General features: G+C 47.3%; 1 protein-coding gene across 1 annotated transcript; it reads right to left on the minus strand.

Annotated features, from left to right (window-relative positions):
- Positions 1–41: 41 nt before the first annotated feature.
- Positions 42–2,606, minus strand: MRS44_016011 (uncharacterized protein; the record flags this gene model as incomplete). Its single annotated transcript, XM_065619449.1, has 5 exons — positions 42–666; positions 741–1,384; positions 1,437–2,226; positions 2,450–2,474; positions 2,555–2,606. 5 exons carry the CDS (start codon positions 2,604–2,606, stop codon positions 42–44), a joined length of 2,136 nt encoding a protein of 711 aa, XP_065475521.1.
- Between the last annotated feature and the right edge of the window lie 13,472 nt (positions 2,607–16,078).

Consider the following 16,078-nt stretch of genomic DNA (forward strand, 5'->3'; position numbering starts at 1 on the left):
TGCCACAGCCACCTCGAATAAAAAATCGCCCAAGTAATGAGTCACCCAAGATCAATCCTATCAAAAGAAAAAGCACCGCTATCTTGAAACATAAAATTCGGCATCGAGTTGGGCGGTAGAGGCGCGCCCGGCGCTCCAGGTTCCACGATCCATCCCTCTAGGTCGCCAATCGGGCTCAGCTTTCCCCTAAACCCACCATCAAACGAATCCAAAGACAACGACATGACTGAAGCTGAAACTGCTGGAAGAGACACTGGCTCTGTGTCCGAGGCCGGATGCATCAGTTGAGCAACCCCCGAGATCGGTGTGGACGTGCTGCGGGAGGAAGAGGCGGCAGAGTCCCCTCCGTATGGGTTAACTATGGGGGCCATATTCCCAGGGAATGGCTCCAAGGTATGTATGTAAGCCTGGAAAACTGATGTTGGCCGACTTTCGGGTTGTCCTGATGACTTGTCTTCGCGGCTGGCATTGATCAAGCGTAGCATAACGTCGCTAAATCTCGACAGCCTCCTCATGAAAGAGTTTTCTTCAGCCCACTCTGCAAATATTCGAACCATGGTCATAAACGAGTGCAAAAGTTCCCAGTCATCCTCGGAAGCCTGTTGGCTAGTCAAGACATGCCTGGAGAGTTCGAAGAAGGACACAGGAGGATACGACGCGACGAGCCTGATTCGGTGGTCAGCCCACACCAAGGACGATACGGCATCAAAATGGTCTCTCAAGATCATCAAGGTACTCACAGGGCCAGATCCAGGTAGTGTCCCCTTTCCGAGGTCGCTGTCCAGAGCCGCTGGAACAATCGGAGAGAACGCCGAGCAACGTCGAGTATTGAGAGAGATTTGGATGCATCCTCTGGAATGGGCCATGAAACCAATGCCCGGATGGAAGAAACCCTCACTGCGAGATTGTGCCGCAATTCATTGCTCAGGGTGCCAGAATATTGATCCTCGTCGAGGTCCTCCGAGTGGTTTGCCGCCCAGTCTTCGAGTTGCCGGCCCCGACTGAAAGCTACCGTCCAGATGGTATCAGGTCCTTGATTTGTAGCATCATCACAGTATAGGCCACTATAAACTTGCTCCTCGAGTTGCAAAAGAGCGACCCGAGTGGCGAGATGGCTTGTGGTTGACGAGGTGGAGAGACTGCGCTCAAGGAGACCAACACTGGGTAAGTTGAAGGACAAACCGGAAGACCAGGCCACGGCTCTGCTCAGACATGTCATGCAGTACATGACTTGATGTTTCTCTTGGCACTCGTCGGTGCTAGTTCTTTCGGTAGCGCTCGTCGAGTTCCAGTGGCGCAGGCCGATAGACTTGGCTACGTGGACGGCAAAGCTGAATACTAACGAGGTAACATCCTCTGAAAGTGATGTTTGCGCTACCAGGCACTATTTATCATCAGGATTCGATCGTCAACGTGTTCGGGAGAGTGGCACGTACCAGAGATAAGAGCGCCTGCAAGCTTAGAAGACTGGGGTTGAGGAGCAGCAACTCGACATTCCCCAAAGCCCGCTTTGCGTTGGCAATGAATGATCTTATAAGATCCATATCAACCGAAGACGCCCCTGAAGTTTCTGTGCAGGTTCTACTGGAAACTGCTCTGGGATGGAGGGATTTGGCTTGCAGGGTCAGGAGCACCAGATTGTTGGCGCACACATCATAGGCACGCTTATCTGATTCATTAGAAGACTCTCCAGCAGAGGCCATGAGACGACGGAAGCTTTCCTTGGTCCATAGAGGCATATGTGGGTTAACTATCTCGAAATATGGCTCGATCATGGCCTCGACTATGACCAAGGGAGGACCCGTCAGGACTGAACCGTCAGAGACGTGTGTGTACACATGATACGGTTCTGCCAGCTGGAGAATCTCTTCCCGTGCACCCGTTGCACGAGTCAAGCTCGCCTGGTTATTCTCTGTCTCGCATATGTTGCTTTGTATGATCGCGGCCATATCTTGCATCAGAGAGACCAAAGACGTGGACCCGTAATATCGCTCGCGACCGCCGACGTTTCGAACCACGCAGCTTCGGCCCCAGGAGGGGCTAGTCGTTACATTCGGTGAATCAGGAACTTGGGGAAGCGTCGTCTCGGAGTCTTGGCTGTCTTTGGAACTTTGCAAGCCAGAGACAGCATCTTCCAGCTTTTGGAGTCGATCGCCAAGGCGGGTGACTGCGTGGCTTCTAATATCGGCGACAAATGAGTTTCGAAGTTCGGATGTAGGAACATGTCTGGACATTCGGTACTTACAGCCAAGTTGTCTGGTTAGGCTTCTTTCCCTGCCCTAACCATTCACAATCTAGGCCGAGACGGATGCAGTTTGAACAATGAGGTCGCTCTCTCCCGCATCGGATCTTGCGTGACCGGCACTGATCGCATACTATTCAAGAAGAAGCTCAAGTTAGCTACGAGCTCTATTCGAAAGTAGGTAGAGAAATATGTCAGGCAACACACCTGGGTAGTCTTTTGAGGCCCCCCTCTACATCAGTCATTAGCAACCTGATCAGTACAGGACGTGGGACGAAAACCTAGACGCAAATAGAGAGTGAGGGTGAATACGTGCCTCGTTGTCCTCTGATGCATCCCAGCTTCTCTTGCCGTGAGAAGGCATCTTGACTCTGTTTGGAAACGCTCTCCGATGTACCATCTGAGTGCATATCGATCGGCTCTTGCGGCGAGAACCAACACGAACTGTCAGCGACTAGGGCTGATATTGGCTCGATCTTATTTAAGGCTGAGATACATCAAGGCCACTTCCAAGACGGATACCCCAGGGCTGAGATACCTTCTAACTGGTTTAGGCGCGCGGTTCGGCCCGAGGTAACGTCCTCCCGTGGCTGTTGGCCGTGTCCAGAGAGGTTGATCAACTTCTCATTGAAGATATCGCCACATTTTCATCTTTCCTGTGCTGATGTTGGCCCACAAGGTCCTCCAGTCCGTGCAGACCTTACTCCAGGCTGCGCATGTCTCACTCCGCGACCTGAGTGGCGCGGGGAGATTCTGCCGGTGGGAAAGGCGTCGGGTGGTCAGGAGATCTATGACAGGAGCCGGACCTAGACAACGGTCGTTCATGTAAGACCGTCTCGAAGCAACCATCGGTGAATGTAACTTGATCATGGCGCAGACGCCACGTGCAAGAGTGTCGCTGCAACGCTGCTTGGATCCCCCTACGAGATCTTCTTGGTTGCCTATTCTCCCCCACGGTTCGTGAAGCCATCATCTGGTTGGCCCCTGAGCAGTGCCGGGATAGATTCGTATATGCACGATAACATGAATCCAGTTAATTCCGCGAGATGAGGATTGTTGATTGCATCCCTTGGCAACACGTCAGGCTCAATGGCGCCACCTGGAGCACAGGGCAGGGGCCGGTTGGTTGGTTTGATACGGTCGAGGACCGGTATTTTTCAAAGTGACATGACACTCTGCTACCTGCTGCTTTCGGTTGCTCCTTCTTGTACTGGAAATTAGTCGTGAGGACTGTTGCTGTTTGAGGCGTCATACATGGAGGCTCCTGGTAGGGATGGGATGAAGATGAGGTCAGCGTGGACAATTGTCGGAGTGAAATATTGATCCAAGAGCGCTGTCGCTTCACCTAGAAATATGAATCCTCTGTAGATTCAATGGAATGGAGTTGGGTCCCTCTTCATACAAGGTTCTCAAGTGGTAAATCTACCAATGTACCCCGGCAAAGTACATTCATCTACTCCTGAACTGGACACCGAGACTTAGCGCCAGACGGCTCGGCCAATCACCCATCAAATCTAACAGGGTTATGCAGCGCCACTCTTGATTTGGAAGGTATCTCATCGGTGTCCGGCTGTTGTAGGGCTAAGAAATTTGTCTTCACGTGAAGGGTCTCCGAGGTTGAGAGTGTGCAACATTGGATGTAGCCAGAAGAGATTGAATTAAAGCTGCTTCTTCTATCAAAGGAACGACGAAGGTCGGTCTCTTATACTTGTATTCAACCTGCCGATCTTCCAGGCAGCAGGCTGTTGCCTGCGATCTGGCGTTCATGCTGACCGTGAAGCTATTCACGATACATGAGCCAACGAGTATTTATTTATTTATTTATTTTTTTCTTTTAGTACCTAGACCCCTCGGTGCACCAGATGAGGGGTAATGCCTACCATATAAGAACCGGGCAAGATCCGGGATACTTTAGAAAGGAGGTGGTCAGTTTAACCATTACCTTTCCGCACATTGCCGCTGGCAACGGAAATGTGCCGTCATTTGTGAAATGAAAGTGAGGGAAGGCGAGAAAAGATGCCCCATGGTGGGTCATAGGGCTTTCACTGTAGATGGCATCTCTCGTCTACGGAGTAGATTACCACATTGCAGGCGAATGGACTTTCGTTAAAGGGGGCAACACAACGCAGCCGAACCGGACCCGACCCTCTTCTGGCCAATCGCTTAAGACTCGGTGGATGCTCACAGGGGTCATCGAAATCGATAATGATTGTGGCGCCCAAACGAGGACCATGCACATGACACCTATGATTCTGGCAGGTTGTCAATGCCTCCGAATGATTCATCCTAAACATCTCGGATCCGATAATCACTACCACCACCGACCTTCTACTTCAATCACCATCTCACACATCCCTGCAAGTCTAACTTTCGTTCCAAATGAATCGCTGTCTCATGCAAAACATTATCTGCTGCCTTGTCCACCATCAACGACCGTGGAATATCTAAGAATAGTTCACGACCAAGCATGAAGAAGAAGAATGCTGACCATTTCAGGGAGGGAAAGACAAGATGCGAGAAGACGGAAGGACCAACAGGATGGAGGACCTGATCGGCAGCTCATGAGAGAGACCAACAAGAACCGTGAAGGACAAGAGCAGGTACTTCAAGAATTGCGCATAGAACTCCAAGTGACAAGAGAGATAAGAGCCGCAACGGTTGTTTCGGGAGACGAAAGCAGAGCTTCATTGGGTCAAAGAAACCTCCAAGCGATGAGGGAATCGTGCGACCAGGCCGCAAGCGAAGTCCAGGCCCTGAAGGGCTCTTTCGACGAGTTGGCTAGCGATCGTCGGATCCAAATTGCGACCATAGGCGAAGGTGACATCTGGGAGAGGCTATACCAAGCATCACGGTGACCGGCTTGCTCGCGTCTGAAGTCCGAGTCCGCAGAAAACCTACAATCGCGGTTTATCTCCCTCGTCACCTCGTCGCAACAGGGAATGTCAACGGCTGCGACTAAGCTCAGTGCGGCAGTTGATTTGAGGCCTGGTTATCCCAAGATCTCTGACCACCATCGCATCCGATAACTCGATCTACGTCAACGAACGCGCCAGCACGGAAGCTAAGTCTGCGCTCTGCAAAGTTTGATCTTCACGAATTTCCTGATATGGCAGCTAGGTGGCCTCATCCCCCGGTTTCCCTAGATTTATCCACACTAGCGATCTCCAACTATCGGATCCGAAAAAGGTGTGGCCATTCCCGTCACGACTTACGAATTCACCTTAAAGAATTGGGAAAACATTAAGGGGGGATCTCGTGGGCACAGGGGGATAACGTCCATAACGGGCGCGTGTCCCATCACGTAGGGCTAAGCAGGACACGGATACTACCTTATCAATTGATAAACGTGCGATGGCGGGATGTCGCATATCACCACTAGGTTCGTGCGACTGGATATGAAACGCGGCCCGTACTTTGGGGTTGTGTATCCGGTTTCACATCCAACTTGTCGCATCAAGGATTCCAATCCTAACGACATGAGCTTAAATAGCTCTGCCCGAACACATGGCTGTTCAATTTCTTTTGTTCTTTAGATAATTCTCATCAATTGACTGGTGCCATCAATGATCCCTGTGGAGCTAGTTGTCTGACACGGGAGCTTGGCGGGCTGAACCTCAGCAAACCTGCTCGTGGCATTCAACCCCCTTGGGATGTACTAGAGCAGCTCACATGTATCTAAGTTGACTCGATCCATTTGGATAACATGATTACCAGCCAAAAAAATCCCGCTGGGGCCAGAGTACCCATGGCGCTTCCAATCTGCTCTAGAACAGCCGAGGGGATAACTGAGCTCACAGTAGCGGCCTGGTTGTGCATTCTAGGGGTCTGTCATAGCCAGCCATGCATCTGCATCGTTCGGATGAGCGGCACCTACTGGCACGCGAGCTTGCACAGCAAGCAATCCTACAGACAGAAAGGGTCTTAGGAGGCAGCCGGCTCATGCATGAGGGTTACATTAACCTCTACGAGATGGACTAGAGTCACATTAGGCTCTCCCGTGGCCCGTGCCCTTTGCTGCACCCCAGGTTTTTGACCTAACCCCAGAAGAAAAAGCCATGGGGCGACTCAGCTGGGATTTCTTCCTCACAGTCGCTGATATGTTGGACTCACGCATCATTTATATGCCAAGAAATGGCCCCGAAAACCCACCTTCGCTCCCCCTCAAACTTCCCACCTTCGCCTGGTCTCGCGTCTCCATGCCAGTTCAGCCTACTGGCGCGTGCCTTGGTACCATCATCCGCATGGGCTATTCGTCTACGAGGCATAATAGACCGTCATCCAATCTTTCATAACCCATCGTTGTGCAGAAGCCCCCCTAATTCTCGGCTGCCATGGAGGCTAGACGGGAGCTGGTTCCTGCTTCTGCTGATGCGCCGCCAACAAGAGCAATATACGTCTTAGAACGGGTTTTTTCAGTTCCTTCCTTGATTGGGAGTCTTCTCATTATCACCACATTCTGCAGGGCCCGAGGCTTTCGCAAGCCCATCAACCGCCTTATCTTTTACGCGACCTTTGGGAACATCATGTCCAACGTTGGAGTAATAATGGCTGATGAATTTCTCTATAACCCCACAAAGGCTGGTTGTCAATTGCAGGCTTTCCTCATTCAAATGTATTACTTCCCAGGTTTCCCGTTGTAACCAAGAGCCGCCCACCGTCCACTAACATTCAATGATGTAGGTTTATGCCTGCTGATGCGTACTGGTCATTGGTAATGGCTATCAACGTTTATCTTACGATCTATCACAAGTACGACGCGCAAAGGCTGCAGAGAGTAGAGGTTATTTACCTGCTTTGTTGCTACGGATTGCCGTTTATCCCCGCCTTGACATTTATCTTCATAAATGATCCGGAAAAGGGGACGTTTTACGGGCCTGCCAGACTGTGGTGTTGGGTGACACCCAAATGGGTACTTGTAGCAATGGCTGTATTGCATTGCCCTGTCTGGTAAGTCTTTTCACCATCAGTGACATGGTGCGCCGTATCTGACAAGCTTAGGGTGGCTATAGTAATCACCTTCGCGATATATTTCCGCGCAGGTAGCGAAATACTACGAGTACGAAGCTCATTGCGCTCCTTGAGCAACCGATCTCAGGACGGCCACCAGCTCGATGATAATGAGACTGCATTTACTAAGACGGCTGAAGTTGTCATACCCCCTGCGGCCCTTCCCTATCTTCATCCCAGGGCTCCCCACAGCAGCACTCTCCATCGACCCTCAGTCTCTTCCGTCACAGTATCTACGAGAGCCAGACAAGTTGAGACTTACGAACAGAAGGATGTTGAGTCTTCTAAGCAAACGTGCGATATCCGAGAGATCGAAAATGCCACGCAGCAAGGACGTAAAGGTCGGAGGCACCGGGCCGCTTCTGACACCGACACCGCTGTCTGGTCATATGTGAAGTGCACGCTTCTTTTCTTCACTGCACTCCTCGTCACCTGGATCCCGACAACATTGAACAGACTGATCGCACTTGTGAATGGCAGCAATCTTGCGGGCCTGGAGATTCTTACTGCTATTGTACTGCCACTGCAAGGGTTTTTCAACGCTGTAATTTATGCCTATACCTCAAGGGAAGAGTTCAAAGGGATATGGAGGGATATTCGTACCAGGCTGCCTTCTTGGGAAGGCGACGAGACTTGGAACTCTACGAGAGGTGGCAATTTATGTCTGGTGCAGCTTCACGCTCCGGTTCACAGTAGGTCTGACCGTGAAGCTGAGACTGAAAGCACGAGAAGACTTGCGCAGTGAGAGCTATAGTAACCGCGTTGACAACGCCCGTGTACAATGCACTCGAACAGATGACGCCCAGTGAAGCTTTAAAAATTAAAAAGGGGTATATAAACATCCTACTATCGTAGTAACATGGAAGGATCAGGTTAATCTACCCAGACACCGTAGTATGCACGTCTTTCAGTACCGAGAAAAAAATGAATTTCAGTTTAACTAAATGAATTAAATCTGGGAGAGCAAAATTGTTCGTGATGTCTGGGCGGAGGCCGTGAGGGCTGTTTTTGTTTGGTGGTGCTGCGAGCATGGAAAAGGTACCATGTCCCTCAAAATAACAGGTAGGGCAACATGATATCCATAAGGGTGACATGAAGTGGAAGCCTGCTCTAATAAACTGAATAGCAGAGCCGAGACCTCAACTTCCCAGGAACGGGAGAGAGCCTCGGCCATGACTGTGCCTAGGCTGCTATCACGCGAGTGAACTCAGCTCAGGTTGATACACCAAGACCAATCGAAAACGAAGCCATTGAAATAGTCCATGCTCGAAAAGAGACCAGGAGGTGCTTTTCTGCAGGGCATCAGTGAGTGTAGGGAGTTCCCCATCGTGTGCATCAGCATTAGATTGGAGCTGTGCCTCCTCGATAATGCCGCCATCTCACTCGGACTTTTTGCACCTGTCAGTAATTCAGGGCTCAGCGTATTCGGCGGCCATCTGGGAAGGGCAGTCTCAGGATTGACGACCTCAATGGACTCTGTCCACTTGCCACCATAACCCGTAGCGAACATGCATAGACCTCCCGGGATCAACTCTGTGCGCATCTTCATGCAGGCGCGAGAGATTCAAGCCAACGCTACCTCACATCACCCTGTGCGGGTAGCCCGTGCCCTAAACACCGGGCGTCTCTGGCAGCCTTGAATTTGAACGATACAGCCATGTCCTTCTCTCAAACACGACGCCCTTTCCGTGTGTGGTTCCTCTAATGTAATAATTGTTCGGCGATTATAGTTCTGCCTGTCTAACCTGATTATCTCAAGCTCAACTTTATCTAGCCTCCTTCATAGCCAAGACATTCTCCATTAGCCAGTCACGATAGACCGTCTGGATCCAAACACCTAGATGGCGCAGGCAAGGGGCGAGCTTGTAGCAGCCAACGAGGGTGTCAGTGCTTCCAAGGGGGCGCGTTGGGATCAGATCAATGCTGTGAGGTTGATCCCTGATAAAAAAAAAACAAGAGTCCATTCTCCCTCGTTGACGGATATGGCAGGGATTGTGACGTTGACAGCCAAGGATCGCCATCATGGACGCCTTGGCCTGTCCGTACAACGGCTGGGCTACGCATAGTAGCGCTATGGCTACTAATGACTAGAACATAAGGGCTTCACCTCTAATGGCCATAAAAGGCCCCTCCCGCCAAGGGTCTCTCTTAACAATCAAACCTAGAAGTTTATTTTGCTTGAGGGGGAGCGTAATGTTTGTATGAATCCAGACTTACCATCCAGTACCCCTCTGCCGATAAGACCCCTCTACTGATAAGCAAAAAAAAAGTTTCCCCATACAAAATGCCCAATTTCACTTACACGGTGCTTGGCCAAAATTGAAGTTATTTACGTGAAACAAGTTGTGTCTTATTGAGAGTTTCATGCTGTTTCGTATTATGCTATTGTTGCTTACGCTATATGGGCGGTTTGGCCGCATGGAACTATCGCAAAATTTCTATCAATGCCTCCTCCACGAACACTCCTCCCCAAAGCTTGTAGGACTTTTATCTGCGCCGGCCTTCCATAATCGCCTTGAAAAATGGCTCGAGCTTCTTACACAGAGGATGACATTATTGAAGCAATATTGGATGTCACGGATAACGGTCTCTCGTAGAACCAATCCGCCCAGAAGCACGGCATCCCTTAGCCGACTCTTTCGAACCGATTAAGAGGTATACCGCCAAAGTCCGAGGTCACCTATCCCGCCCAGCTGTTATTCAAGTCTCAGGAGTCTAGATTAGTTTCCTAGATACTTCGACAAGAGGCCTTAGGCTATGTTCCTTCTCATAGTCAAGTTCGCGCTACCGTCGCTGCCCTCTTATAATAGCAAGGCAGGGAAAAGCCTATTGGCGTACATTGGCTAGCTAGGTTTATGAAATGATATCCGTCTATAAAGACCAAGATAGGAAAACGCTAGGAGGCGTCGAGGTTTAATTATTTTACCCTGACCGCCGTTAATTAGTACTTTGATATCCGCGAGAGCGAATATGGCTGGATTAAACCTGAGAATACTATTAATGTTGACGAGGGCGGCATCATAGCCGGATTTGGTGAGTATTTTGTCGTTTCTTTCATGAGATAAACTAACCAGCTGCTAATATAGGCTTAGATTCCTTAGTTATTGGCAGTAGTGACCCTAAGAAGAAAGCCTTCCTTAAAGGCTCCTAGTCCCGCACTTAGACCAGCTTTCTCGAAGCCGCAACTGCAACTGGCCGTCTTTTGAAGCCGGGGATTATCTTTAAAGGCAAAGGGCTTCAGCAACAGTGGTTTATTGATAAGCTCAAGGAAGTGGCTGACTGGTATTACATCACGTCTGACAACGGCTGGACAGACAACCATATCGCGGTCGAGTGGCTCAAACAGGTCTATCTTCCCCAAACACAACCGGAAGATGAGTCAGATGCGAGGCTTATCATACTAGATGGTCATCGAAGCCATGTATCTGTTTGTATCCGCCTTTTCCGGGCCACCTGGGCCGGGGATGTCGCTGACCGTAAATCTAGGATGAGTGGATGGCTACGTGCTTTTTGAACAACGTGTATTGTTGTTACCTGCCGGCTCACTGCTCCCACGGCCTACAACCACTCGACAATGGTCCATTTAATGCATCCAAGGCGGCCTATCGCAAAGAACTCCAAAAGCTGATAAGCCTGACCGATTCTGCGCCGGTGGATAAGGTTAACTTCATCAAGGCCTATGCTAAAGGCAGAGAAGTGGGTATGACGAAGAAAAATATCCTTTCTGGTTAGAGAGTGACTAGAAACTGGGCGATTTCACGACGGAAAGCGCTCATATATCCTAAGATCTAGCCTAATAAGAAGGAAACGACGCCCGTATTAGACGGCCTTAGCGACGGGCAACGCGACTCTGATAATACGCTAAAGACCAGCCGTCATATCAGGGATCTAAGGAAGAATAAAAGCCCTTTAATAAGAAGGCGCTATTCTGTGATATCGAAAGGTTTCGAAGCATAAGAGTTAAAGATCGCCTCCCTAAGTTTAAGAGTAGCTAGTTTAGAGGAGGAAGTCGGGCGGTTAAGTAGAGGCAAGAAGAGAAAGGCGATACTGAATCCCAATAGGAAGTTCATAATACTAGCCGAGGCTCTAGTAGCTGGTGATACTATTTCCGAGCCAAACGAAGCAATTAAAGAGATAGAGGCTGTTGAGGAAGTGATTGAGGTGGGAGGAGTGGAAGAGGATGAGGGCTCAAATTCGGAGGCGGAAGAGTTACTAGTTATACGGACCCGCGCAGGCCGCGCAGTTAAAAGACCAAGAGAATATTAAAATACATTCGATTCTAAGCTAAAAAATAGGAACCAATTTGTTTTTCGTATTTCTGGTGACTCCTTGTGGGGGGTTGAAAATTAGCAGTTTGTATGGGGAAACTTTTTTTTTGCTTATCAGTAGAGGGGTCTTATCGGCAGAGGGGTACTGGATGGTATATGCGCTTAAGAGACCGAATGTGGGAGGGACATTCTGGAACGATGTCGCCAGCATTTGTAATAGAGCCGATAGAAAGTGGTTCCAAGAGGTGGGACAAGAAGAGAAATGTTCACTTACATTCCAAACAGTCTCCTTATAGACCTCCTCAAACCAGGCTTCTGCGATACTTCAATAATCGTGGGCTATAGCGTGGATGGTAAACATAAACATGGGAAGTAAAGGTGCTTATGCTATGAAGTACGAGCCTGATATGGGCAAAATGCGTTAGCATTTTGCGAGGTCTGTGATATTGCAAATAATATTCTAGTCGTTTCTAAGCAGTCTAAAGGTTTTATTAGTGCTATGAGTTAACTAAGAGTATGCGATAAAGCATATAGAGGGACCAAGTGGCGTGTAACGTACATGATAAGCATACGTCGCACTTTCCTTAACCCTTTCACATGGAAATCACTAGAAAAACACAACAAACGCTGAATCAATTAAAACTAATCGCTTCGTTCTTCTTCAGATATTGCAACAACCATCTGACATGTTCTTGCATTATGCCCGGTCCCGCCGCATCCTCCACAACGTCTTTCCTTCGTTTGCGCCGACCTTCTATGACCGCCATTTCTTGGCGATTCGCCCTCTACCTGCCCATCAGCATTCATCTAATCAATTACCTGCCTTCCTTCCTCTACTATTATTACTCTTCCCTTCTATAGTTAGGTTCTTTTTGCCCTCCGCCGCCGGCTTAGTATCTCATTTGCCTATCGAAGGTCTTGGTTCTTAGCCCTTAGTAAGGCATTCTTATGCATTATTGCCTTGGTTCCCTTAGCAAGAGATTTAAGAGCTCCCAGGATTAACTCTAGAGAGCTACTTTGATGCCTCTTGATTCGTCTATCGAGGTATTCAGACTGAGATTGGGCCTTAAGCACCGTCTTTGGCGTCTTTGAGACCCAGGGTGTAGGGTGGCTAGCCTCCTCCTCCACCGGTGTTGGAATCCATAGCTATATATCAAGCTTCGAGACTACACTTTCCGGGTTAAAAGGTATAAGCCCCGCTCCTCTAAAAGCCGCCTTGATATTTCTTTCTATCGTAGCGGCCTAAAACGCGGCGTGAAAAGCCGGAAAGAACTCGGCCTTGGAAACGTGGGTTATAGAGCATTAGATCAGATGCTCGATTTCTCGACCATAAGCCTTCTTAAGCAGGCTAAAATACCCGACGTCAAGAGACTGAAGCAGATGAGACGAATGAGGCGGCATACAGAGTGCGATGATCTCCTTTTCTTTGCAATATCTCTCGAAATCGATACAGTGGTGACTTTCGTGCCTATCGAGGATCAGAAGACGATAACGACTAGTTGATTGGTTGGCTATACACCGGTCAAAGTGCTTTAGCCACTCGAGACCTATCTCGTTATCAGTCCGGCCATTTTGGCTCGTTGCAGCAGCCCACTCGCCCGGCAGGTTACTTTCTCGGTACCAGTTAGCGAGGTAATATTGACCCGCACCTATGATAAACGGCGGGATCGCCCAGCCTTCGGCATTAATCGCTTGAATGACGGTAATCCATTCCCGGTTTCCAGGCTACACTGATTTCGGTCTTCCGCGTCTTTCTATGCCTATGACGACCATTCCGCTTGTAATGACGCCCATCATAAAGTCAGTCTCGTCAAAGTTATAGATATCGGTAAGGTCGATACCATATTTCGCGATTGTATTCTTTATAAGCCTAAACTAGTTGTGAATAACGGTCGAATCTTCGCATTTGGCCCTCTAATAGTCGTATCTACGAAAGAAACGCGTCTTAAGCTCTTTGTGCCGCTTAACAAAGTTGGAAGCCCAGCGCTTGCCGACGGGTGACGCGTCGCGGTCGGCGAGCAATCGGTTGGCCATTTCTTCCACACCACGCAGTCGCGGGGGAAATCCTCGCGAATCTAGGTCGAGAATGAACTAAACTATGATTTATTCCTCTAGATCAGAGGGTCAGCGTGACTTTGGAATCCAATCGCGTCGAGACTGAATGCCATTCTGCCGGCGACGTAGCCTATGCTCAGAGATCTTATAGAGCTTTGCAGCACGTCGGATGCTTAGCTTCGAATTATTTTGAAGAGCTTCAAGGGCAAGAAGAGTTCTAGCCTCAGTACTTGGGTCCGACGTATTTCGTGGTTGAAGAATCAATTGGTCAAACGAAAAGTTAGGTGTAAGAGGGAAAAGTGCGACGCATACTTAGATGCGACGCATGCTTATCATATACGTTAAACAATAAGGTCAGGCATACTAGTAAATAAATACATTCTCCTGCCTACCTTATTACATCTTAGATAGACCTAGTTCCTCGTAGTACAGAGCCTCCTTGCCCGATCCTCCATCCCAAGTACACATTAACGCATCGACGCCTCTACTACATATCCCAGACCACCACAAGATTATATCCACGCAAAAGCCATACCCGCCCGGTCCGTATCCAGCGGCGAGGATAAGTTCCAGTTTTCCCCGGCATGCGCAAATAAGGAGCCCGCCGCGTCTAGCTCCTAGGCGAAGAGTCGCCGCAGTCTAGCTAGAAAATCCTCCTCCTCGGGAAACCGGCCATTACTCAGACTCAAGTCCATTAATAATACCAACCGAAGGTATAGATTTAGATTAGAGCTAAAAATGTCTAGCCACCCAAACGAGTCACTCGTTCCCGCAGTCGTTATAGGCTATAAGCATCCTAGCTTAAGGAAGCCGGCAATATGTTACACTGCGCGGATAATAAAATCGGCGATATCATACTGTTCATAATATATCTTAATAGTTTAAATAATAGTATTTAAGCGTAAGTTCTTCTCTAGAAGCTTAGAATTTAATATCGCTAAGCCTAAAAATATTAGCAACCTGGCGAGCTTAATATTTAACATATAGAGAACCAGCGGCATTGCAATGCACGCAATAGCACTACTAAGTAGCCATTAGTCAAGGTTTATATAATATAGCGCTTAGAGTAATTAGGTCACTAATAGGGTAGTATCTTAAATCTCTTATTAGTTTTAAGATACTACTAGCTACCTGCTTAGAATATAATAGCATAGTAAACTAGTTTAGCTTACTAGGCTTAGAGCCTTATAATAATAGAGAGCAATCTATAATAAACTAAATCTCAGTTAGACTTGCTTATAAAATTATATATAAGTTAGGCTTTTTATATTAGTAATATATATAAATAAGGTTAATATATAATATTACTAAATAATAAGGAACCTTAGTATTATTTGACACTGCTAGCGTCTCTATGCATCTACTAAGTAATAAGTAAAGAGAAAACAAGGTTTTTTCGTCCTATTCCCTTAATGCATTCTTAATATCTAAGATTTTTATTAATATTACGGCTAGGTCTAGTCCATATAGATATTACTTATCTATTAGGTAGACTAACGCTAGGATATTAGTTAAAATGACATAAAGGTTAGTAAACCTCTCTAGAATACTATTTAGGCATACCTTTAAGGTTTTATAATATATTCTGCTATATTAAATCTTATTTTCTAGGTCCATAGATCATAGTAGTATATAGAAAGCAGAGCTAGTATATACTAGATTAATCTAGGGCCATCTCCTAAGACATAATAAGAGCACCTTATATCTCGGATAATATAATACCATTATAGTCTTTTTAAAATACTCTAAAGATCTAAATTCTCCGTTTTAATAAATACTAAGGAGAGCGCATATTAGGCTACTTCTATTATTTAAGCGTATTAAATAGCGATATTTAGCTAGGTAATATTAACCTCTTTAATGCTAAGGTAGGTTAAAGAGGATCTAAAGGAGAGTAAGAGAGTAGCTTATATAATATAAATCGACGATAATTTACTTCTAAAATTATATAAAAGCTACGAATAAGCATAAGCGGGTAGTACTAGAATTTTATAGAGGGAATTACCTTTGCCTTACTATAAAAACTAGTCTTTACTTCTCTTAGACTTAAGAAACTAAGATTCTCAAGTATTTCTAAAGGTATAAACTGCTTAATATTTAGCCATAGTCCTTTATAAAGTAAAATAGTAGATATATATTATAAGCTATAAATAATAGCGCTTAGAAGACTAGTAGAAATATTTTTTAGACCTAATATATCTACGGCCACCTACTGTTAAGAATATATATCCCAAAAAAAATTATTTATCTAGTAATAAGAGAAGAGGATAGATATAGAGGAAGTACTACTACATAATAGAATCCATAGTCTACTATTAGGGGATAAGAAGATAGCCTTATATGTCGAGAAAGTTTATTTCTTCAGAGGGCATATTAACAAGATTGCTAATACTAAGGAAGTAATAATCCAGATAGAGCACTAAGTCTACGCCCAGCTCTACGCAAAACAAGGGTTTAAAGGAGGTAGGGGTCAGGGGGTTGAGCGCATACGGCGATATCTCTGCGT

Source organism: Fusarium solani, assembly GCF_023522795.1.
Source record: "Fusarium solani strain SB1 chromosome Unknown bctg00000011, whole genome shotgun sequence".
NCBI lineage: Eukaryota > Fungi > Ascomycota > Sordariomycetes > Hypocreales > Nectriaceae > Fusarium > Fusarium solani.